The 26,581-nt window shown below is 37.1% G+C and overlaps 2 protein-coding genes across 2 annotated transcripts; one reads left to right on the top strand and one right to left on the bottom strand.

The window, feature by feature from the left end:
* Positions 1-275: 275 nt before the first annotated feature.
* Positions 276-3,358, top strand: LOC139846917 (NAC domain-containing protein 17-like). The gene is made up of 3 exons (XM_071836497.1): positions 276-654; positions 1,439-2,365; positions 2,721-3,358. Exons 1-3 carry the CDS (start codon positions 450-452, stop codon positions 3,104-3,106), a joined length of 1,518 nt encoding a protein of 505 aa, XP_071692598.1. The 5' UTR covers positions 276-449; the 3' UTR covers positions 3,107-3,358.
* A 483-nt stretch (positions 3,359-3,841) lies between these two features.
* Positions 3,842-15,160, bottom strand: LOC139847500 (uncharacterized aarF domain-containing protein kinase At1g71810, chloroplastic). The gene is made up of 21 exons (XM_071837171.1): positions 14,787-15,160; positions 14,665-14,709; positions 14,131-14,169; positions 8,398-8,568; positions 8,168-8,320; positions 8,047-8,082; positions 7,783-7,826; positions 7,173-7,263; positions 6,971-7,012; positions 6,784-6,892; positions 6,502-6,616; positions 6,361-6,410; positions 6,197-6,275; positions 6,068-6,118; positions 5,811-5,952; positions 5,353-5,397; positions 5,105-5,203; positions 4,980-5,021; positions 4,705-4,884; positions 4,500-4,622; positions 3,842-4,188 (listed from the first exon to the last, which is right to left on the bottom strand). The coding sequence occupies exons 1-21, from the start codon at positions 15,132-15,134 to the stop codon at positions 4,084-4,086; spliced, it is 2,109 nt and encodes a 702-aa protein (XP_071693272.1). The 5' UTR covers positions 15,135-15,160; the 3' UTR covers positions 3,842-4,083.
* Between the last annotated feature and the right edge of the window lie 11,421 nt (positions 15,161-26,581).

Genomic DNA, 26,581 nt, shown 5'->3' with positions numbered 1-26,581 from the left:
TTTACATTTCCATGAATGCTGATAATCATAAAACTTTTACTACGTACATTTTAGAGCTCTTTTAACTATTTTTTTAAAACGTTCGTACATCGTACAGGCTAAAAATTTAATAAATCATATATAGGAGTAGTAAATTATATGACTGCCAAAAACCGAAAACTCGGGGGTGAATAGGTACTTTATCAAACTTTAGGCTAACTGAAATTAATCAAAGTTAGCTTCCTGGATATTTCGGATCACTCACCAAACAAAAACCCAATTAAAACCCATTTAATTAAAGATCTTATTCTCAACGATTCCCCAATTTCTTCCCCTTTTGGGGTCACAATTACTCTCCCTCACGATTCCTCTCTCAAAAAATCAATTTTGGATCCAAAACCACTTAAAATCACTCTCGATTAATCACAAGACTAATTTCAACCGATCGAAAAATTGTTTGCCCTAGTTTGATGGGTTCTGAGTTAATTGATGCAGTGACGGTTTCAAAGTCAAAGTCGTCTGCCGGAAAATTATTTCCGCCGGGGTTTAGATTTCATCCAACTGATGAAGAATTGGTGCTTTATTATCTTAAACGGAAGATCTGCCGTCGATCGTTAAAGCTTGATATCATTGCTGAAGTTGATGTTTACAAGTGGGACCCAGAAGAGTTACCTGGTATGTATACGTTTCTTGAATCAAAGCTACAATCTTTTTTATGTTTATTGATGTCGTTTGATATGGGTTATGTTTCGTGTGTTGATTAGTATATACATGTTTATGTTTCCTGAATTTAATTATAATTGTGTTTCCTGTATGTGATTACTGATCATTAGGGTTTTGTTTATTTGTTGTTTTTATATTTTTATTAGGTTTATTGTTTAATTATGGTTATTTTGTATATTGAAATCAGGGGTTGTTTATTTTGTTTCAGCAAGTTTTGTTATTTATTTAGGTTATGTTTAGGTAATTGATTTTTGTTTTATTTGTTAGTTCATGATGGTTTATTCATGGGTCCAGTGTTTCATGAATTTTGCTTTTGTTATATAGTATCAGGGGATAATTTATGTACACTAATTATGATTATTTAATTGTTTGCAGACCAAATTGGTTTCTTCTTAGCTGCAAATTAGTTTAATAGCAAGTGAAAGAGTATTCACCTGTACATTATTGGTTATATATTACTCCATCTATTATTGTGTTCGATAGTCAAAAATAAAAAATAGCTAATATTGTTAAAGACATAAAGGTGATTAGTACCACTTTGAGCAGTAGAGTACATCTAAACATTATATATTGTGCCATGTCATGTTGTTTGATGTTATAGTTTTATGATTGCTTTAATGAAATTTTTAGGGTCATTTTGATATATTTATAACAGTTTAATTCCAAACTCTTTTTTTTATACAATTATAGACCATACTAAGTTACTAACCAATGTCTTCGTTTTTGCTATATGCAGGCCAATCTAAACTTAAAACTGGTGACAGACAATGGTTCTTTTTCAGCCCTCGAGATAGGAAGTACCCGAATGGTAGATCAAGTCGAGCAACACCGAATGGGTACTGGAAAGCAACCGGTAAAGACCGAATCATCAAACGTAGATCATTCCCCGCCGGGATTAAAAAAACCTTAGTCTATTACCGAGGCCGTGCACCAACGGGCCTACGAACTGATTGGGTCTTGCACGAGTACACCATGGATGAAGAAGAGCTAAAAAGATGCCCCTATGAACAGGATCACTATGTCTTGAACAAAATGTTTAAGAAAAGTGGGCCCGGGCCTAAAAATGGCGAGCAGTACGGTGCTCCGTTTATAGAAGAAGAATGGAGTGATGACGATTGTGTGGATATTGAATCTTTAATGGTCGAGAAGCCTAACCCGGTACCTGTTAATGAATTTATTAATACACAAAAGGAAGATGAAAATTTGTTCTCTAATGATATTGTGGAGTTTTTGAACAAAATTATCGATGAACCCGATCCCAAAATATCGGATAAACCCGAAAAGTGTTTGCTCGAGGGGTCTTCGAGTCAAGTTGAGAAGCATTTCGATGAGGATTTTCTTGAAATGGACGATTTGATTGGGCCAGAACCGGGAATATGTAACTCGGGCCTGCAGTTGTCTGATCTTGATTATCTGTCGGAGTTTGATGCGTACAATGAATTGGGCATGTTTGGAAACGGACATATTGAACTTCAAGGAGGTTATATGGGTAATTTGGAATATGGACCCGGAAACTCGGGCCTTGTGAGTGAAGTTTTGAATCATGATAATGGAGTAAATGATGAGTTTTCGATAAGCTATGATCTTTGGAATCACGATCAAGAAAATCAAAGCATAATGAGTTTTCAAACAGTTCATGAGCCTGTTCCTAACCCATCATCAGGTACCTAAATAGATTATTAAAATCGGCACCATATGTATGTTAATTTTTGTACGGTTCATGTAAAAGTTTTTTATTAATAAATTTGTCACTCTTGCTAGTAGAAAAGCTCAAAAATTATAATTTTTACAATAATAATATGAACTTTACACTTGTAAGAGATTTAGAATCTATCTTGTTATGTATGTAAGTTTTGCTAACGTTATTAAGCTCGTGATCAGATGGACGATGGCTAGAGCTCTCGAGCACGACTCGTGGGGTTCAAAACCAAGCTATATAATCCTGTTTCACGAGCGGTATATATGAAATCGTTAGCTGATTATGCATTTTTATTTTCCAATTTTTGTGATGTTTTTAGGTATGGTAAAAGACAAAAATCCAGGAAAATCTGAATGTTATGTAAACGAATGTCCCGAAAACAAGTCGAACGATAACACAAATTCGTGGATATCGTCTGCTTTATGGTCGTTTGTTGACTCGATACCTACAACTCCAGCTTCAGCAGCAGAAAGTAACGCACTTGTGAACAAGGCCCTTGTGCGCATGTCGAGTTTTAGCAGGGTGCAAAGTGTAAATTTATCAGCAGCTGCTATAAAAAGGTCAGAGAAAACGAAAGTATTGACATCATCGAGTAGTAGTAGTAGGGGTATTGTATATTTTTCTGTACTTGGAGTATTGTTTGCAGTTTTATGGGTATTTATAGGGTCATCTATCGAATTATTGGATAGATTTGTATGGTGGTGATTATCATGAGTAGAGTTTAGTCATAACGGTTTGCAGTATTTTGCTGTTAATGATGGTGGTAATGTAATGTTTATATCTAACGAGTCGAGGTGTGATCTGAGTGGTCAAAATGTTGAAATGAAACATGATTTATGTTTGTTGGTAAATCGCGTAAACAAACTTCTGGTTGTTGGGTGAGGCTGCAAACGGGTCGTGTTTTAGCTTCACTGAGAACTCGAATCAATGTCTCAACAGGAGTTGCTCAAAAGGGCATGCCCTTTTTTTTTTACATAACATTTGGTAATTTCTTTTTAGTTTTTAGTGAGTTAGTTGCAAAATATTTTTAGTTCTGTTTAATATTGTTAACTGTTTTGTGCTCCGTAACGTAACCCCTCTGTAATGTTCTAAATAAATGCTAAAATAATTAACTAGTTCCCGGCATAACGAAATCTTGCATAAATGATAAACCTTACAAAGTTCTCGCCTGTCATGTAAAATAATAGTAGTACGTTGTATTATATGATATACTAACTATATGTAACAGGTAAAAAAAAAAAATTTAAAAAAAAAAAATTAAGAGAAGGTTAATTTATACTTGACTTGTTTTGACCAGTGATTTCTGATGTCTCTGTTAATTTTACAACAATGTTTGTCCATATAATAAGCTCCTTTTTTGATCGGAAAAAAAACCGAGAACTTTAGAACCAGCCGGGTCCACATAACTATTAACTCGATCACAGTGAAAGGGTTCTCGATAAAAAAAACTAAAGTTTACTATCTTAGCATAAACCACCATGATTATTTTGTACAGATGTTAGTCATATACATGATTTGATTTTATTGTATCATCGAATCGAATACTAGAGTCTAGATACAGAAACAAAAAAACATACATATGAAATTATGAACAGATATAAATAAAAACAGTAGAAGTTATTATGTAAATAAAACCATTTACTTAGCTTTTGTATAAAATGTGTAATACATTGGACGGAAATTTACAGCAACGCCCTCCTTATTGTCCTTGCAGCAACACGTGAAACCAGCTTCCCAACCAAATCAACTGGAAGACGAATCAGCTGTTGTTGCAAATCCGGTGGAAGCTGACAACAAATTTGCTTTACTCAGTTACTTAAATATACAGGCAGCTAAATCACATTACAGGTCAACTATATATAGTACGAGTCAGACATTCAGACGGGTCAAATATTGGCCAAAGAAATCTCCCAAACTGTTTTGTTTAACAAAAAAATTTAATAGATTGTTATTGTAATTGATCTCTCCTATTTAAATTCATATATTTTAGGTGATTCAACAATAGTACACTACTATATATCTCGGGTGCTTCTTTTATGTATAATTTGCATGACAAATTTAAAGATCGTGATGTGGAATGTTAAAAAGTAGTTGTTACCTCAGGAATAATATTAAGCAGTGGTAGTATCTCTTGAACAGATGTAAACTCATTGAAGACTAAAGATACCTCTTCTAAATTTGTTCTTCTTATGTTTTTGTATCGACTGAATTCTTCAACTCCCTGCAACATACAATATATCATATGAGTCAACTCAAAAGTCAACGCACATGTAACTCACAAGCACAAGCTCCTAGTATTATACCGTCTCATTATCTTCAATCTTTTGAGATCCAGATAACAGTTGAAGAAGGCGTTGCAAGTTTCTCAAATTGATTATATCTTCATTTGTTAATGAAGATGGTGGGGAAGGGGCAAATGGTAGATTTGCAATTGCTGCAGATGTAAAAGACTCCAGAGTTGCGAGCCCAAGTGCATCTAAACCCTACGTGTGTTTTTTATAGACGATAATTACAATTTCAATTCTTAAATTTGAAAACAATGTCAATTTTAGCATCAATAAAGGCTTAAATCCCATACCTTTGCAAATTCTTGAAGAAGTATTTCTCTCACAAATTCACCCTGCCCAAATGAAATTCATCATTTAATTTAGTACAGTATTTATTATGAAGATACTGTAATACCTTAAAGTAATGACTTTTTACCTTCTCGGTTAATGTGAATGACATAATCTGCTTGATAACTGCATTAGAGTTGTTATCTTCTACTTTAACCAACGCTCTTTCTGTTTTAGCTCGAAGGGACTACAAACAAAAGTATTTCAGTATTGGATTAAACAATGAAGGAATCTTACATACATGGTTGCTCAGTACAAACCATACATTTCTATATTCTTATCATTTAAAATAATAAAATAATAACATAATATAACTTTGTAGATTATATACAATACCTCTGATAGAAGAGACTCCAAACGGTCTATCCTGAACACCCCGTCCTGATAATATAAAGTCACGTTAATATTTAAAACATACATAAGGAAATGTACAGGTAGCATTTTTGGCCATCACATCAAATTGAACAAATTGCATTAGGAAATTTAAGGGTGGCAATGCAACGGATTTTTAATCAATGGTTCAATTCAGGTTACCTCATCTTCGGGAAAAAATATAATATAAAGAAACAATCAATTAGATTGAACGTGACGAATGGTTCAAAGTGTTTCTTTAATGCAAAAAACCCCCCATCATTTTATCCAAATAATGATGTTAATGTTAATATTAAACCTGACTTGTTTCAACCGGTTAAAATAATTGTTTTTAGACTCAAACTGGTTATTCAATTACCCAACCCGTCCGACCCGACTATTTGACCGCATCTAAGGTATAATCATTATGGTCAGCAAAATACCTCATAAAGAAGATTTTGCAAAGACGACCTAAGTTGAGGTGAACTGTCAGTTAGGACTTTCTTGGCTATCCATGGGTATGTACCGCCTAAAACTTTATAATTTGGGTCATTGTTGATCGCAATACCTTCTAGAACAGCGAGGCTGTAACATAAATAAAAAAAATTTAATACGAAAAATACAATGTCGGTAATTTTTCATTGAATAGCACTGAAAATGCTAACGGCTACTAAAATTCTGGAGTGTGAATTGTTGATACCTTCTAATAACAAGAGAAAAGTACGAGGGGATCTGAAATTTAAATTTGTACCTGCAACATAAAGGCAATGCATTAGGTAACATTAACAAAATGACGTACCGAATTTGCAAATTATAGGTATTTTCTTACATGGTGGTTCCTAAATTTCCCAAAAGATCTCCAAAGCTGATATTCCGGACTCCTCTATCCACAGCATTCCGAAAAACGCCTATTTAAAAAAAAAAAAAAATCATATTCAGAAAATATAATATCTTATTGAATAAAAAAGGGAAGAAAAAACTACAGTAACTAACCTGTTAATGCTTTTGTTACCTCATCTTTGTCAGCTGTTGCAGGAAGCAGCCTAAATAGTTCATCAGAAATTAATCAGTACTTTAAATGTCAGCCTTGATTTTTGTTATTATTTAAGGCTAAAAAGAAGAAAAACATAGTACCCGAGGGTAACAAAGTCTTTAGCCAATGCATCATAATCACGGTTTATTAGATGGAGACAGGCTTCGATGAAACCATCACGAAGTTCTTGCTTGAATTCTCCCATCATGCCGAAATCTGAGATACAATAGAACAAGCAAGTATATGGCATAAGACACAACATGTGCAAATTCAGACCTGAAACATTAAGTCTTTCAAATATTTAATTTTAACAATGCGAGAATGTAACATTCACAAAATTATGGACCTTTTGTAGCGATAGTGTAAAATTGATCATAAAGTACCTAGATAGGCTAGTTTTCCATCATATGTACGAAGTAAGTTTCCAGGGTGTGGATCAGCATGATAAAACCCATACTCTAGAAGTTGATTAAATGAGCAGTACACCCCTATCTGCATTAAGCAGAATAAACTATAAGTGACTATCATCAATTTATTTAAATAAATAAAAGAATAGTTTAACGAGTGTACCTCAACAAGATAGAGATCCTGAACTTCTGATAACTTTTGACCCTAAACGTCATGAAACAAAAAGACGAAGTGATTACAAATATCCAAAGGAAATTAGAAAAGGAATCTTAAGAAGAATAAATTTTAAGTAATCTTGTTCAATATATAGCAAGGTAGATGCTATAAGATGGTACATTATGATGAAGCACAAAGAGATAAATACCTGTACCCACTGCATAGTAAGGACCCTACGAGTAGTTCTGTCTATATACATATCCGGAACCAAAACATCCTTTAGACTCCCATATAGTTCTCTGCTTCAATGCAACAAGAAGACATTACGAATCTTGCACGATTTAAGTTGGAATATATAATTAAAAGAACAAACAAGTAACAAAAGGATAACAGAATTCCAGCAGGTCGAGATTGTAGGCGTCATGCTAATTCTCTCGATACCCTAATCTGTTCCCCTCTACCCTAATAATCCCGACTCTCCAACTTGTTCAACAATAAACAAGAATAGAATAAACGATAACGATATAAAGAAAACATTACTGATAAATTGACTTAAGCTATAAAACGATTCACCCCCTTAGCTTATTAATCAGTTGCCTGCAAAACCTTTAACCTGTTTGGATCGAAGACTATACACCTGACCCCACACTTTTGATTCGTATCAGAATATTTCATTTCCGTGAAGTTACAAGTATACACAACGATCTTTTTACATCTGAATATGGCCACTTTTATTCCAATTTTGTTCACTTAACTATTGGTATCATTTCTATGTATGCGAATTTAATGTAACAGAAAGGTCTAGCACAAACTTTCACCTGAACCTAACTCCATTTTTTGCTTCATTCACGTAATCCATCTCCTGCATTCAATGTGATTTCCTGTATTCAATATTAGATCACTAAGAATTTTTATACAGACTGTGTGCTCTTTAGGAACAATAAGTCAGGCAAGGTTAAATTTATAAAATTAGATTGCAACGATCTTAAAGTAGCAAAACTTTAAAGCACTGGTTGGGTGATCGTCTAATGTTTTCCTATTGGGTTGGAGCAGAATGAATTTTGAATATGTATTTTTCATACCCGAAAGAGACTCGATGCCCATTCATCAACCACAGCCTGTACACAATCAGAATTAGAATCACATTTAACTTTAATTTTTGATTAAATAAAAAAAAAAAAAGGTCGTGGTGAGAAAGCTTACTTGAAGATCAGTATCGAACTTCCCAGCTCTTCGAATCAGTCCTGCAAGAGAACGCAATATTAATATGTCCAACGAAATGGCTGCTTGAACCCCAGGCCGCTGCACTTTAACAGCAACCATATCTCCACTACCTTTAAGTCTAGCCTGGTAGACCTGCACAAAAATAAATAAAAGATAATCACAAATTTAATTCACAGATTATATTTATAATGAACATATAAATAAAATACCTGGCCAAGGGATGCTGCAGCCACAGGTTCAGGTGAGATCTCGGAGAAAATTTGTTCTAGTGGTGACCCAAATTCTTTCTCAATCGTGTTAAACGCAACTTGACTGGAAAACGGTGAAATACGGTCTTGCAATAATGATAGCTCGTCGAGATAACTTGGTGGAATCAAATCCTACATCAGGTCCAAATATCAAAGTGTGTGATACATTAGCAGCCCCATATTCAAGATTTACACTGTCTTCTCTTTACGTGTTACAAATACAACATTATGCATAATGTTAATTACTACCTCAATTTCATTAATCCTCTAATAGATGATAGAATAGAGGAAGAGAGATATTGAACTTGTAAGTTCTGTGTGTGTTATTCAGAGTATTGTGCCTTCTATATATAGAAAGTGTAATTACACTAAGTATCCCTAAACTATAAATAGAACATAACCTTATACAATTATAGTTGTCTAATATTCCCCGCAAGCTAAGGGCGGGATACGACTTGTAGCTTGGATCGTAATAGAAGAAATCTTGGTGAGGACAACGGCTTGGTGAAGATATCAGCAATCTGATCGTCAGTAGTTATAAACTGAACTGAAAGTTTTTGTTGAGCAACTCTTTCTCGAACAAAGTGAAAATCAACTTCTACATGTTTTGTACGTGCATGAAAGACTGGGTTAGCTGAGAGATACGTAGCGCCAAGGTTATCACACCATAAGGTAGGAACTGATTTAACAGGCACACGAAGTTCACGTAATAAATCTTGAAGCCATGTTAGTTCTGCAACTGTGTCAGCTAGGGCCTTGTATTCAGATTCTGTTGAAGATCGAGAGACAGTCTTTTGTTTTCGTGCAGACCATGATACTAGGTTTGAACCTAGATATATAGCATATCCTCCCGTGGATCGACGGTCATCTGGACAACCTGCCCAGTCAGCATCAGAGAAGCTAGTCAGTGAGTTGTATGTGGAATCAGTGTAGGCATGAAGCACTGTTCCGGAGCCGTGTATAAATCGTAACCCATAATTGGCAGTGCCCTGTAAGTAATGGAGAATTCGTTTAACTGCTGACCAATGATTTATCGTGGGACAATGCATGTATTAACAGACTTTGTTGACTGCGAAAGTGATGTCCGGTCGAGACAATGTAACATACTGAAGGGCACCTACAATTTGACGGTATTGAACGGGGTTGTCAAATGTTGCACTATCACCAAGAGCAAGGTTTGCGTTGGTTGTCATGGGAGATGAAACCGGTTTAGCATTAGATAAGTCGGCGCGTTCCAAAAGTTCATGTATGTATTTGCGTTGTGATAGGATCATGTCGTTACCATTTCTTGTGACTTCAATCCCGAGAAAATAAGACAAGTTACCCATGTCTTTAATAGCGAATGAGCGGCTGAGACTTTGTACCACCCTATCTATTTCCTTTGTATCGTTCTCTGTTAAAATAATGTCATCAACATACACAAGCATATATAGAAGAGTGTTCCCATTAGAGTAGATGAATAAAGAAGTATCCGTTTTCGACCCATGAAATCCAAGAGAATGAAGTGCTGTAGAGAGTCGATGAAACCATGCTCTAGGTGCTTGTTTTAATCCATATAAGGCTTTGTGAAGGAGGCACACATGATTTGGTGTACTGAATTGACGAATCCTGGTGGTTGTTGTAGATAAACTGTTTCGTGAAGATCACCATGTAAAAAGGCATTTTGTACATCAAGTTGCCTGAGGGACCATTTCTGAGACACAGCCAAGGAGAGAACGACACGAATGGTTGTTGATTTTACAACGGGGCTAAATGTTTCCTGATAGTCGATGCCTGGTTGTTGTCGAAACCCTTTAGCAACTAAACGTGCTTTGTAGCGTTGTACTGCCCCTGTTTGATCCCGTTTTAATTTGTATACCCACTTGCAATCAACCACATTAGATTTTGGAACACGAGGTACTAGTGACCAAGTACCATTCCGCACCAACGCTGAATACTCTTCAGTCATGGCTTTACGCCAGTGAGGATCTTTGTTAGCAATGCTAAAGTTTGCTGGTTCAGTGTCGGACGAGGGACCTCTTGTATGATAGGAGGTGGCCTTATGTTGGTGGATTTGTTTTGGATTGGGGCGAAGATTGGCTGGTCGAGAACGAGGAGGTGGCTCAGTGTTTGTGGAGTGTTTGTGGAAGTGGTGGTAGTAGTAGCAGTAGTCTGAGGTAGTTGGTTGTGACTTTGTTTAGGTGGTGATGAGGAGGTTTTTGAGCGACGATGATATGTGTGAATGATAGGTGGTTCGATCGTGCCGTGTACAAGCGGTGTAGTGGTGGTATTTTGTGGTTCTGGTGGGACAGAATGAGTTTTAGGAACTGTGGAAGGTGAATCTTTAGTTTGTGAGGTAGGATTTGGATATTTAGAGATGTAGGGATTGACTGGATGTGTAGAAATGGTTGTATCAGATTGTTTAAAAGGAAAAGATTGCTCATTGAATCGAACATGACGGGCTATATAAATATGATCCGACTTTGGGTCGAAACATTGATAGCCATGATGGGCAGTACTGTAACCAAGAAATACACAAGGTGTAGATCGAAAATCCATTTTGTGGTTGTTGTATGAACGAAGATGAGGGTAGCATTGGCACCCAAAAACTCGAAGAAATGAAAAATCAGGTTTATGTTTGAACACATGTTCAAAGGGTGAGGTTGCTGAGTTTGTTCTGGATAGCATTCGATTGATAAGATACACTGCAGTTCCAAAAGCAAAATGCCAAAAACGTTGTGGTACATGTGATTGAACGAGTAGAGTAAGACCGGTTTCAACAACATGGCGATGTCGTCTTTCAACCAAACCATTTTGTTCACTTGTATGAGGACAGGAAAGACGATGATTGATGCCTAGTGGAGAAAAGAATTGATGGAGATTTCTAAATTCACCTCCCCAATCAGTTTGGACAGATTTGAGTTTGGTCTGAAATTGTCGTTCAACCATTGCCACAAATTGCTTAAAGGTGGCGTAAACATCAGATTTGAGTTTTAATGGGAAAAACCACATAAATCGTGAAAAGTGATCAACACACAACAAAAAGTATTTGTGACCATCAAAGGAGGTAACAGGCGCAGGTCCCCATACATCACAAAAGACTAAATCCAAAATGTGCGAACTTTTATAAGTAGATGGTAATAGATGAAGTTTAGAGGATTTTCCAACATTACATGAATCACAAAAGGTGGTTGTAAACTTATTTTGTAAAGGCAAATGATATTTAGATAACATGGACTTCAAAAGTTGTGGATGTGGATGTTCGAGTCTTTGATGCCATGTAATTGAAGATGCACGGGTAGTGGAGAATGCTACTTTGTGAACTGGTGAAGACTGAGGAAGATGGAAGGAGTAAAGACCACCATTACTTGGACCCGTGAGGAGGGTAGTGTGTGTAATCTTGTCCTTCACAGCAAAGAAATTTGAGTGAAATTCAAAATACACATTGTTATCAAGACAAAACTTTTGTACAGAAAGTAGTTTATGTTTTATTTCAGGAACATGAAGTATGTCTTTGAGGGAAAAGGTTTTGTTTGGAGACGAAAAATGTGAGGTACCAACGTGTAGAATGGGTAAACCCTTACCATTGCCAACATGAAGATTGTCCTCACCGTAGTAGACCTCGGAGTTGCCAAAGTTGGATAGGTCTGGAGCAACATGGTGACTAGAGCCTGTGTCTGGGATCCAAGAGGTTGACGCTTGGGAGCGATATTCTGTAAAGTTGGCTGAAGGTGACTGTCGTCTCATAGTAGCAGGGTTACGATTAGGACATTGAGATGGGATGTGCCCAATCCCACACCTGTTGCATGTGCCAAAAACTGTGTTTTGATTAGAAGCCCAGTTAAATGAATTTCGATTACCTGCTTGATTTCTGTTGTTATAGTTGCCTCGTCCACGTCTGTAATCACGTCCACGACCACGGTTATTGCCAAATCGGTTAGTGTACATGGCTTGTGCAGCCGGTGTATGGGCAGGTTGAGCTTGGAGTCCAAGTTGAGATAAAAGCAATTGTATGGCTTGAAGCTGATCTGTTTGTGAAGCGGGCAAGACATTATTAGGAGCTGGTGAACTGCGACTTTGTGTGCTAGTCGTGAATGCTTGAGCCGAAGGAATGTCGGGTACAGATTTCTTGATCATGTAGTCGTGGTCTGATAGCAGACCATGAAGGTCTACAAAGGTAGGGGGCTTTTCGCGGCCCAGAAGGCTTGATTTTAAACCGTTGTATTCCTCTCGTAGTCCTGATCTAACTAGCATCACCAAATCTTTTTCTTTCATCTTTTCACCTATGTTAGCGAGCGCAACATCGTATTCTTGAGTCCTAGTTAGGTAATCTGCGGTTGTTTCATCTGGCTTCATCTGTAGTATGAGAAGCTGGGTTTTCAAAGTGTATTCTCGAGAGGAAGTGTGAGGAGCGTAGGCACGTTCAAGGGACAACCAGAGATCACGAGACGTTACTCCTTGAACATGTTGGAATGATGCTTCGGATATGGTAGAAAGGAGGAGCATTCTTATATGAGCATCATTAGAGACCCAAGTAATGTAATTGGGGTTTGGTGGTTGAGACTGTGTTTCTTCATCTTTTTCTGATGATGGTACATTTGTAGGTGGACAAGGGATTGTGCCATCAATGTAGTCAAATAATTTATTGGTGACGAAGAACGGTTCAACCATGGTCTTCTAGTAACCATAGTTCGTGGAAGATAAGGTGAAACCAAATTTGTGAGAGTTGTGTGCGGCTTTCTCTGTTGGAGTAAAGGAAGCTAGCATTGCCATTTTCAGATATAGGGAAAAAAAAAAAAAAGATAAGGTAATAATAAATTTTTTTTTTTTTTCTGTTTTTTTTTTTTTTTTTTTTTTTTTTTAAGATAAAAAAGTAAAAGTAAAAATAAATAGTATCTAGAGTAGGTAGGAGAGATATAAAAAGAAGATAAAGGGTTTAAAACTTCATTCTCACTCTTTTTTTTTTTTACTCTCGTTCCAGACACAAAAAATAGGACAGGCCGTGTACAGTGGCGGCCGGCGGCGGCCGGCGGTGAATAGTTGCCGAAAAAAGCTGAAAATTTCAGCTTTCGGTCGGAATTTGATTCCGAGCGTATTGGTGTTGGCGGTTTTCTCTGATTTTGGCCGGATTGATGTAGATCGAAAAAAAAAGTCGAAAATTTCTGGCGGCTGTGGTGGCGCGTGTGGTGGCAGTTGCGGCTGAAATACTTGTGCGTGTGTTCGGAATTTAATTCCGCATGTAGTTGTGTTGGTAATTTGGCTGATTAGGATTGTATTGAGTTGCGGTGATTTTGTGGGTTACCGGATTTAGTTGTTATGACCTGAAAAAGCTCGTTTCTGATGTGAACGTTCCGACAACGCTGCATTCACAGAGCATACTTTGAGTTTTAAAGGTCAGTATTTTTTTTTTTTTTTTGTTCTTGTTCCGGAACTGCTGCCGGAATTGTTACCGGAATAGTGGCTGCCGGAATTGTTGCCGGACTTAGGCCTTTACAGCTCTTGATACCATAATAGATGATAGAATAGAGGAAGAAAGATATTGAACTTGTAAGTTCTGTGTGTGTTATTCAGAGTATTGTGCCTTCTATATATAGAAGGTGTAATTACACTAAGTATCCCTAAACTATAAATAGAACATAACCTTATACAATTATAGTTGTCTAATATCCTCAAAATCATAATTACACAACAGTGATAAAAATAGAGTAAACTTACAGGTCTAGATGATATAGCCTGAGCAATTTTTATATACGCCTGAAAGAAAACATGATAGATAGGCAGAGCAGAGCAGATCAGATGATACTGTTATAGTTGTGTACACACAATTAGCAGTTAGCAACATACTAACAAACTAGGATCTACATAAAAATGCAAACAATATATAATCTGAAACATTAAGTCAGTGCGAAAACAATTCAAGTTAGTCGTAGGCAAGTTTTCTTAATTGGTATAAGAAGTATCCTCATTTTATAATTTTTCTATTTTAACTTTTCGATTTATTTTTCGCCCCGTTTGTAATTTTGTACAACACAGATTCTATTATTCTAATAGTACAGTTTATGTATAACACTTTGCACAACTCATGTGATCATATAATGAACTATATAAGTCACAAGTCACTATATAAAACAGTATTTAGTTAGTTAACATACCAAATTTGTATATTAACATATTAAATTAATTAATTATTAATTATTAATTTTAATTATTATTATATAATAATATCAAAAGAACAATACTCAAACATACCGGCCCAAGCTTCACCAGTATTGCTCGCAGCTGCGAAGCTCTAACCTAAATCAATTAAAAAAAAATCATTATAATTACGTGTTACAATTACATATTAAAATACATCATGTGCAAATTCAGACCTGAAACATTAAATCAGAACGGTCAGAAATGGTATCGAGGTATCTGATTGCAAGCCATTTGCCGAGTGTGTTACTGATTTGAAGAAGTCTCCGGAGAACAATGAACGGTTTTTTACGATAAATTGATGAGATTTTTGAGATATTGTAATCAGTTAATGATTCAGCTTCTGATGTGCTGAGTTCGAATAGATAGCCAGATGATTCAGTGAATGTGTCCACTTCACGTCCTAATACGGAAACGGCGGTTCGTGGAAGATTTAGGTTTATTGGACGTATGAAGTTTAAGTTTGACCGTCGTATGTGGTGGCGCGTGGGGAACAATCGCGGCGGTGGTGGTGATAGTATCATAGTGTTTGCGGTTGTGGTTCTGTGAACGTTATGCGCTTGTTTTATTTTTTTTTTCATATATCCTTAACTAGTCCGGACCGGCTTGCGGCGGGTCTTTCGGGCTACGTATTCGTACTTAACGTAGCGTTGTGTATTTACAGAGGAGAACACGGCTCATGTGTTAAACGCCATTTTAGATGTCGTTGTGTTAAGCGTTTTTTAAAAAATATCCGTTTCGAACGTAGTTAGTTTTGTTTTGTTCAATAAATTTTTCTGAGTGTAGCGGTGCTGTCGAAAAAATTTAACTTGCGCCGAGCAGAAAGATACGGGCTGTCGTTGTTTAGCGTTTTTTAAAAAGTATCCGTTTTGAACGTTGTTAGTTTCGTTTTGTTCATAAATTTATTTCGAGTCTGACACTGCCGTCGAAAAAATTTAACTCGTGGCGAGCGGGAAGATACAGGTTGTCGTTGTGTTTAGCGTTTTTTTTAAATTGTCCGTTTCGCGTATAGTTAGTCCCGTTGGATTCGTAAGATTTTTCGTAATTGAACGGTGGTCTCGGAAAAATTTAATTCGCACTGAGTGAAAAGATAGGGTCCGTTATAAATTCGGGTGGATTTAGTTTCTTTTATTTTAATAAAGTTATATATTTACACTTTTAACCCCTGAGAAAGTGTAAATTTGCGGAGTCTTTGTGTAAATGTAGGTGAAGTTGAGGGACCGTTTGTAATGTGAACGTAAAGGCAAAACTACAATCCAATATAACTAAAGCTACAAAAATCACCACCACATTTAGTATATAAGGGTTAATAATTAATTCCAATTCTCTCTTTTTGCACAACGATCCTTAATATTTTAAAAAATATATCACTTTTTAGTCTACTTTCGTCTTTTTATTTCAACAAAATTGCTGAAATAGTCCATGTGGTATGTACTGAAATGCTGATTTAGTCCCCGTGGTTTTTTTTTTTTATGGATTTCGCCCTCGTGGTTTGCAAATGATGTTGATTTCGTCCCTCTGACCGACGGACGTTAAAAAAGTACATGAGGGTAAATTTATCTTTTTAAACCCTCACATGTTACCTAGTTGATCACGTGAAGGTCCTTGTGCAACCACCTGCACACTTTCATCGAACCTAATTTCAAAAACACCAAACCCATCTTCACTTTCATCTTCTTCATCCTATAAACATTAATTAATCTTAATTTTATCCAACCATCAAAAAAATCAAAACAACTACAAACCCAACTACAAATTGTAAATATAAAACAGTGTTCTAATTGAGTTCTAAATTTCAAATCCCCTTTTGTTCTTCTCTTAAATGGATCTTCAAATAGAAGAATAGCAGCAGCAATCGATGAATAGCAGATCGATGAAGAGTATCTGATTCCGGTTGGTTCCGGTGATTTCACTTCGCCGGACCGAAACTAATTGCGTATGTTTGTGTTTATGTTGTGTGTTTGTTCCAAAACCCCAAATATGTTCTAAATCTTGTTATTTCGGTCCACAAACAGTAGCCTTCTAGCAATTTCATCAGCGACGTTGACGGATCTAACGGAGATGAATTAGAGATGCTTTGAAGATTCTTTTTCAGCTATCGAAAGATGACGTTTTGCACATGGAGGTATTGGTTAATGAATGTTTGAGGGTACTTTTAAGTTGCTAGTTTCTGGTCCAAACCCACTTTAGATTTCGCCCCATTTGATTGTATTTGTTTTACCCTGATATTTTTTATTATTATTAGATTAGGTTTGTTTTGACAAATGTTAATTAATACAAACGATATCTTACAGAGAATAAAAATCGATGCTCAGAAGACGGAAATCTTGATGTGGAAGTTGAATAAGCGTGCTATTTGTGAACAAGCTCTAGATGACATGTATCATGCTGCCCTCAACTTAAAACTTCGCTTTGTTCATGAGCGTGAACGAGCAAAAGATGTATGAAAACTTCTAAGTGGGTTTATAAAAGGAAATAGATGGAACGAATTAGATGGAAGATTGAAGTGGGTAATAATTTAGGAGTAGTGGGGAAGTTTGAAGAAATAGATGAAAATAATTTAATTTGAGGAAGAAGAGTATGTGACCTAAAAAGATAATAAAGAAAAGGGGAAAAAAAGAAGAAGAAGAATTTGGGTTTTAATCTATAAATACATACAAGGTTCTATTTTTATTGAAGTGATTTGAATTCACCTAATGGATCTAGTGATTTAACTTGGTTTTAGTTTTTAGGGTTTAAATGGTATTGATTTGGGGAAGATGAATATATACATATATACAAGTGATGAAATTAAAAGATAAAAAGGAAAAAAAATAATAAAAATGATGAATTTACCCTCATGTGCGTGGCATGTGACTAGAGTTAACGGACTTTTTTAACGTCCGTCGGTCAGAGGGACGAAATCAGCACCATTTGCAAACCACGAGGACGAAATCCAAAAAAAACACGGGGACTAAATCAGCATTTTGGTACAAACCACAGGGACTATTTCAGCAATTTTGTCTTTTATTTCACCAACAAAAGAAGCAAAAAAAAAAAAAAAAAAAAAAAAAAAAAAAAAAAAAGCATTCTCTTCTTTTACAATTTACTTATTAATTTTCACTTTCCAGACTCTTAAATTTTTGCAGCTATGGTTGTATTTCGACATCGTTTACATCTTACATAACAAATATATATCCACGATCACTGATCAAGCGTCTTTTCGTCAACTGATTTGAGAGTCGGTATTCGGTTATGAGCTTGAGTGATGGAGAGTTAGGTGAATGTTTTGGGATTGGTCGTTCGCCCTCCGATCCGGTTATCGTGAGTAAACACGTTGGAGATGAGGATTTCGAAGGGGTGTCTGGATTCGCCTCGAATATTAACCGAGTGAGTGAGTTGCTTAGTTAGGTAGTGTACGGGGCCGTGCTTGGCTATGAGCCACATGGGCAATGGCCCAGGGCACCATATAGGGGGCACAATTTTTAGGAGTCCATCTAATATATTATTTTCATTTTAGTTCAAATGCAATATTATCCCACGTTAGAATAATTGGCCTTTTACAAAGTTATCTTTTACAATCTACAATATTTGCCCACTATTTTATAATCAACAAATATATTAATCGAGCCGCTAGGAACCAACACCATCAACCTTTGTGTTAGATGGTCTTTTTGTCTATTCATCCATGTTCTTTCTATGATTTCATAATATTTTTGTTTAAACATTATTGAGTTAGTATAAAACTGTTATCTTGATGTGTTCACGGTTTCAAGTGCAAGTTTTCAGCGTGTCTTTGATTCTGACGAATTAATTGTTGATTTCTCTTCGAAAAATGTAAAAATACATCGTTTTTTTTTTTTTGAAAAGCAAGAAGGATTTATATTAAACAATCACGAATAGTACATGGTTGACTGGGCAACCTTAACAAACATCACGAAAGAAATAGAGAAAACAAATTACACCGCCCTAAGCTAATTGCAAAGATTGCAACTAACAAAAGAGAGAAACTAAGGTTGTGAGAACCATTGAAGCCAATCCATAATATGACCCTTGCAACGTCGTGAAATCCAATCGTATGAAAGAACTTAAACCTCGCTAAATAAAGATGGGACCGTCTCGAGCTTATTCTTGAACACCTTTGCATTTCGATTCTTCCATATAATGTAACAAACCACCCAACAAACCGCTTGCCATTGGTTCCTTTTGTGATCATGTGCTACGTAGCCGAAGGTACCATTAAAAATATCCTCATACCCGAATAAAGCCGAATTATACCCCCACCATTTAAGGACTTTCGCCCATATGTCTTTGGCCATTTGACAAGAAAAAAGTATATGTTCCACCGTCTCAATGTCACCATCACAAATCGGACATCTCACGCTGTTCAAATCGATGCCCCGTTTATCTAACTCGAACCTTACCGGTATACGACCTAATCTCGCCCGCCAAATAAACACCTCTACTTTTTTTGGAACCAAACCATTTCGCAACGACTCAATTGAATTAACCGCACGTGGTAGGATGACTTTGTCCACTAGAACCGAACAGTCCTTGACCATATATGTACCCTTCGAATTGAGATTCCAGCTCCAACAGTCTTTTTTATCTTCGATCAGCTGCAAGTTCCGAACAGTATCTCGCAATTCAGTTAGTTCACTATTCGTTCGTCCCATAGGTGGATAGGCCCAATTGCCGAGCCCATCTCCCTTAAATTCTTCGGTTTTGTTACTGATGTTGATATCTTTGTCAATCTCGAGCCTGTATAATCTTTTGAATTTGTCTTTGAGGCTTGCGTTCCCCACCCAAATGTCATTCCAAAAAGAGGTGCTTTTCCCGTCCCTGAGCAAGCGTATGAAAGACTTAGAGAAAGAAATCCCTAACCCGTCCACATGTTTTCCTGCAACACAAATAGAATTCCAAAGGCTAGCGTTTGGTTTTCGGACAAGCCCGTTTCCAAGCACAAGACCTCCATTAGAACCATAAATGCTACGAATTACGGCGACCCACAAAGTGTTAGTTTCGGTTTTAAACCTCCACCACCACTTACAAAGAAGAGCTAAATTTTTACTTTTTAAGGACATGATATTTAAACCTCCTTCTTCGTGAGGAAGAAGGATTTTTCCCACTTAACCCATGACATTTTAGAGTTAGAACCCGTCCCGCCCCAAAAAATTTCCGTCTCACACTCTCGAGAGAATTTAGCACACAAGTAGGGGCACGAAAGAGCGAGAAGTAATAGAGAGGTAGGCTAGAGAGAACCGACTTAACTAAAGTTAACCGTCCACCGAATGAAATCATTTTTGCTCTCCAGTCCGCTAACCTCTTGTTAAATTTCTCGATCACCGGGGACCAATCATTCAATTTCTTCATCTTATTACCCACGGGAATACCCAAATACATGAAAGGCAACCGACCTGCAAGACATGAACACCAAGACGCAAGAGCTTCCACGTTATCATTACTAATGCCTATCCCAAATAATTGACTTTTATTATAATTAACCTTCAACCCCGAAGCCCGTTCAAAACATTCCAACAAGTACATTAAATTTCGCGCATTACGTCTACTCCATTCGCCAAAAAAAATCGTATCATCCGCATATTGCAAATGAGAAATGACGACTTTATCTTTACCCACCTCCACCCCTTTATACATCCCTCTCTCAACCGCCTTTTTCGTTAGGATATTAAGTCCCTCTGCTGCAATAATAAAAAGGAAAGGTGATAAGGGATCACCTTGGCGAACGCCCCTTTTAAGATTAAACTCACTTGTCGGAGACCCGTTTATGAGAATGGAGATTGTAGCCTATTTAAGACACCAGGAAATCCACTTACACCATTTGGTACCGAACCCCATACATTTCATCACTTCAAGAAGATAATCCCAATTAAGCGAATCAAAGGCTTTCTCGAAGTCTACCTTAAAAATTAGGCCGTGCTTTTTGTTTCGTTTAAGATCTTCGACCACTTCATTTGCAACTAACGCACCGTCTAGAATATATCTACCCCCAAGAAACGCACTCTGTTCCTTCCCTACAAGACTAGGTACCACTTTACAAATTCTCAAAGACAACATCTTCGCGATAATTTTATAATAACTGCAAATAAGACTAATCGGGCGATAATCACTAAAACTCAGCGGGTCCGATTTCTTCGGAATAAGGGAAACAAAAGAGGCATTGCAACCCTTTGAAAACTCGCCAAAAACCCAAAACCAGTTGATAGCACCTACCAAATCATCTTTGATTATGGACCAAAACTTTTTGAAAAAACCAAAGTTGAACCCATCCGGTCCCGGGGCCTTCGAACTACCACAACATTTGACCGATTCCCAAATTTCCCCTTCCGTGAAAGGAGCTTCTAAGAGCTCGTTGTCCGCTGATGTAATCAATTCAGAAAACAGCCCTTCAAGGCTTGGTCCATCCGAATTATGTACCTCGAATATGCTCTTAAAATAGTTGAAAGCAACTTCTTTGATTGTATTAGGATTTTCACACCAAGACCCATTAACATTAATCCCCCGGATGTTGTTTTTATTATATTTCCTCTTTAAGGAATTATGAAAATATTTTGAGTTTTCGTCTCCATCGATCATCCAACGAACACGAGCTTTCTGTTTTAGCATCCCTGTCTTGATTTTTTCCTTTTTCATCCATGTTTTTCTCGAGTTTAGCCATTTAGTCCGCTCTTCATCCTTTAAACTACCTACTTCTGCTTTCATTTCAAGATCCGTTACCACCTTTTTAACCGACTCAATCTCACAATCAAGCTTGCCAAAGTGAACTTTACTCCATTCTTTAAGGTCTCCTTTTAATCTTTTTAACTTGTTACGAAAAACGCAATCCTTCCGGTTACCCCCCATTGGACCAGACCAAGAATCGGCAATAACCTTGTCAATACCCTCAACCACGAACCAATCATCAAAGATTTTAAACGGTTTAGGCCCAAAATCCACTTCACCATCCGACATCATAATAGGACAATGATCCGATACAGTTCTATCTAAAGCCACCACTTTTAGATCGGTCCAAAAGCTAAGAAAGTCGTCCGAAACCAAGAATCTATCTAGTTTACTCATTTTCAACCCATCATCACTAACCCTAGTAAATTTCCTCCCACCCAAAGGAATGTCCACTAAACTATTTCTATCAATAAACTCGTTAAACCTCCTAGCCCGATTATAAAAAAATTCACAATTCAATCTTTCTGACTTATCTCTAACCTCATTAAAGTCCCCACAAATGACCCACGACACACCATCAATACACAAGATCTTGTCAAGCGAATCCCAAAACTTACATTTATTGGCGTCATCATGCGGACCGTACACATTGACAATAATCGATTCATTTCCCGACTGTTTCCATTTCCCCCGTATAGCAATAAAAAAGTCACCAATTAGCTCACTATAAACCTCGAAGATGTTTTTATCCCAAATTATTAATTGTCCCCCCGACTTACCAATCATTTCTTTTTGAACATACCCACAATCATTAGAACCCCAAAGCCCGAATATCCAATTGTCGACAAGGTTATGGCATTTAGTTTCTTGAAATGCTAGAATAGAGGGCCTTTCGACCAAACATAAACTTTTAACATCACCAAACTTACTTTCTTTCCCGGACCCGAACCCACGAATGTTTAAGGAAATAATCTTCATAAATAAAAAGAAGATACGAACAGAGAAAGAAGACACTTACATATCTTTCTTGGTCCATTTTAGACCAAGATTGGTGCCGAATTCCTCAACTCCAATACTGTTTTCCGATATCAATTGGCTCACCTCCTTCTTCTTGCTATTCCTAGACGACGATGGCTTCTTACTCAGTTTCGATCTTCTACTACCACATGTCACACAATTAATCCCACTTGGATCCTCAACGCCTTTCCCTTTCCTAGTCGATTTTTTCGCATGTAAAATTTTCGATGAAGCTTTCCAATTGCCGATGGAATTCCAGCAGCAATTGGACGAATCAGAAGCATAAACAACCCCTTTACTTGCTTTTTTAGGTAAATAGTTGTTAGCGGTATCCATAACATTCAACGAGGATGTATCACCGGAAATCTTAGCCTTCTCCACCCCGTCACCACCGTAGTTCTTAACTGGACTTTTACATTCTTCTTCATCCGATGAGCAATCGGTATCACCGAGATCCTCTATCACCACATTATCTCTTGGATCGGCCGACCTAATGACATTAAACTTATTTTAATTAATAGGCCCATCAACACTAAGCACCTTTGCTGGATTATCACGAGATACTGGGCCAGATTTATCAACATGAAAGTTGGGCCCATTTAAGTTGAAGTGAGCTGACCCAACACTAGTACCCGAATAACAGCCCTCAGGATTTACTTTTTTATTCGAGACATCAGACCTCACCTTGGTATCCGGAGTCTTGGACTTGGAGATATTTGCATCTATAGGTGATTCTTGCACATTGGACAAAAAAGCATCATCATTATTATCTTTATCAAAAGGTTGCTTAATTCCCATGCAGGAAGACCCATCATCTTCCACCTGCAATGGTAAGCTGCCATGACTGCCACCATTCACCTGACCTTTTTCTGATCGAATCTCCCCATCTTCAAGTTCATCAGAAGCGTCATCACCGGACAAAGAATCCGGAATTTCTTCCTCATCTTCCGAGCTGTCCCAATCCGACTGTGGAATATTTTCCAAATCAAGTTCTATTTTATCATCACATTCTGAAATACCAACATGTTTGCACCAGATGCCTGCGACCAATTTTACTATTCCATTGATGCGTTCGTCATTCTTAGTATGAATCAAGACTTTACCCGAAATTAGATTTTGATTACCACGAATAATATTGCAATTCTTGAAATCCAGGGCTGGCCCCCACCACTCCGCAATTGATTTAAAGGTACTACAAGACCAATATTTAAACGGAACCCCTATGATCTCGACCCACGTTAATCTACCCGAATTGACTGAACGGCCATCCCACAATTTTAACTCATTAAAGCACTTTTTCACCGGCGAATTAGCATCACATACAATATTTTTGGCCGTAACACTGTTGGCACATATCAATAACACATGTAGGCCACCAATGTACTTAATATGTATACCATCGTATCCGTTAGCCAGCCCTATCGTGGTAATAAGGTTAAGTGCACCAATGTTTTTCAGTTCACCAACAATAATACAATCTTCCATCCCCACCAATGGAGAGTTATCTTCAACCTCCACCGTACGAAACCTTTCAGCTTCTTCCGATTTCCAGGCCTTTCTCGATTTAGATTTGATCAGCAGTGTTCTTAAATCCTCCTGAGGTTTAGGTTCACCGAATAACCTAGATTTAGGTTCACCGAATACCTCATTGAGAGCCGGAAAATCATCTCCACGACTAGTGCCCACCTTTGATGACCCCTTTGGTATCCAGACAGCACCACCAGTATTACCTTTTGGTCCGTTGCCTTGAAAAACAGGCCTGGTATTGAAACGATTTGAGTCAGGGTTTTGCGAACGGTTGACGGCTCTAAAAACCCTAATTGGTCTTGAATCAAACGTTATGCTTTCTAGTCGACGAAGAAACTGTGCTTCATCTCCAACACCATGGAACCTAGCAAAAGCGAACTTGAGTCCATTTCTTAGTCGTTTGCCTGCCAAGTAGATGTCCCTAAGATCGCCGAATTGCTTGAAGACCCGCCAAAGATCAGAAATAGCCCAATGATCACCGAAATTAAAGAACATAAATGATGTCAAACGATGCCCGAAAAACTTTGTTGTCGTCGGAACCCTAGGCTTTCCCTCTCCGCGATCTCTCTGCCCCGTCGTACTAAACCTGTGTGCATGACTCTCTCTCCTCTCACTCTCTCCCCTCTCACTCTCTCTCACACACTCCATTTTTACACTTTGGTGGTGGATGTTGGGTGGATTAGGGTGGTTTTACGGTGGTGGGAATTTGGTGAGAAGAAATTGGAAATGGGGATGAAAGTTAGCAGAAGATGAAATGGAAATTGTGCGAACTTAATTTCATTTGTATTTTAATAATACGAATTTTACAGGAATTGAAATGAACTAATCAGAGAAAAAGGAATCAGATCTGGATCTGTACAAACATTACCTTATCCACATACATGAATATAATAATGGATCTGTAAAAGACAGTTTTGATAGCAGATAAATAAACATGAAATTACCGGGATGATTCTAATAGCAGATAAATAATGGAAGTAGATCGGAAGAAGAAAGTCACCAAAACTAAAATTAGCTAAACAGCAACACAGTTACAAAATCAACAATTGAGAAAGTAATAATCATACGATTAAATTTAATATAACAATCAGATCGAAGCTAGATCGATGGAAAAATAAAATTAGGTGCAAACGACAAATACTTTAACGAACTATTCTGAAGGATAAACAAATTTAAAGTATTGATAATCAACAAATGCATCAAAAATGAGTGAATTTTTTACCGAATACGAATGAAGAGATCTAATCTACGAGAGATTGGGAGCGAAATTGGAAGTTTTCCTTTCCAGATGTCCTTTCCACATCGTTTTAGGTGATGTATTAACTTGTAACCGGAGTTGTTCTCCTCTTATTGTAAAACGCATTGGCCTGAGGATTACATATAGTTTAACTAAACTCCAAACCCTAATGATAATGTGTAATTTGTTTACGAGAGGGGGTTTTTTTTTCAGACTCGCCCAGGGCACAAGATTACACTAGAACGTCCCAGTGAGAGAAAGTATTAGCTCTTGTAACTGTGATGACTGAATGATTGTGATGTGACATGTTCTGTGTATTTTTAGAATGACAGAAGCATATTTATAGACAAACACTGGGATTTGTATTGTTATGGTCCTAACCATGCCGACGTGTCATTCTATTCTGGATTATCCAACAATGGGATTTGGGCTCAAGCCTTTTAAGGCTAATATGTCAGGCTAATGTGGCACACTGATGACACATGGGCGCAATGCCATGTACGGGGCTTACGTGTATCACGGCCTTCGTAATGGGCTTACGTTTAAAAGGCAAAAGTTATTACGTCAATATGTAGTTACAAAGATCAAAATACTATTTCGGCTACATCTAATACTAGTCGCAAAAGTCAGAAAGTTATTACGTCAATGTGTAGTTACAAAGTGAACTGCGCAGATTTAAATAAAATTATAAGTTACGGCGATTGAGCAACAACTGTGCTCATGATCATTGTGTTACTTCCAAACAAAACACATGCAATATGGCAATGCACAGTAGTGACAAACAATCAAATAAAGAAATTTGAGTTTATAAATGGTAAAGGATACCAACTAATAAGAGATTTAGATGACTTTCCAAGCCTGTATATTTACTAAAAACATAAAAACAGTTGAATGGAGCTCAAATTAGTTTATATAAATATGTATCCGTCACAGTTGAGCAACAGATTTCCGCTAAGATATTTGTTCTGATAAAATTAAGAGGTAGACATTCAATCAATGAAAATGATCGAATATTTGAACATAACTTATGTTTGGGTCTAGCACCTATTTTGACTGCTTTAACTTGAACCATCAGTAGCATCAAACTCAAACCAATAGTTCTCATGGGTGTGAAACCCAAATATAAAATTGATGAGGGAAAAAGCATGGAAGATGACGCCCATTAAAATACTTTTATTATATAGTCTTAACCGAGTAACCGTTAAAGCCCAACACGAAAAATATTCATTAAAAACCATCTTGTTGCGAGCTAATCAAATTGACGAAATAGTCGCCGGGCCTGTAAGTTTCCAATATTTACCGCAGCTTTGACCCCCATACCGGTAAACCAATCACTAGAAAATTGACTCACGGGAGAACGGTAATACCCACGAAATGTTCCACCACCCTAAAAGTTCGCCACAAACTTTGAAAGCCCACGGACAATGTAAAAGATGTTTGACAATTTCTGTATGCTCCAAGCACCATCAGTCAATACTTGTCTTTGGTAGAGAACCTCTTTTACCGGGAAACATCTTTGAATTGCTA

The sequence above is a fragment of the Rutidosis leptorrhynchoides genome, chromosome 5 (assembly GCF_046630445.1).
Source record: "Rutidosis leptorrhynchoides isolate AG116_Rl617_1_P2 chromosome 5, CSIRO_AGI_Rlap_v1, whole genome shotgun sequence".
Classification (NCBI taxonomy): Eukaryota; Viridiplantae; Streptophyta; class Magnoliopsida; order Asterales; family Asteraceae; genus Rutidosis; species Rutidosis leptorrhynchoides.
The sequence above is the reverse complement of the archived record's forward strand: the minus strand, read 5'-3'. Positions and strand labels throughout refer to the sequence as shown.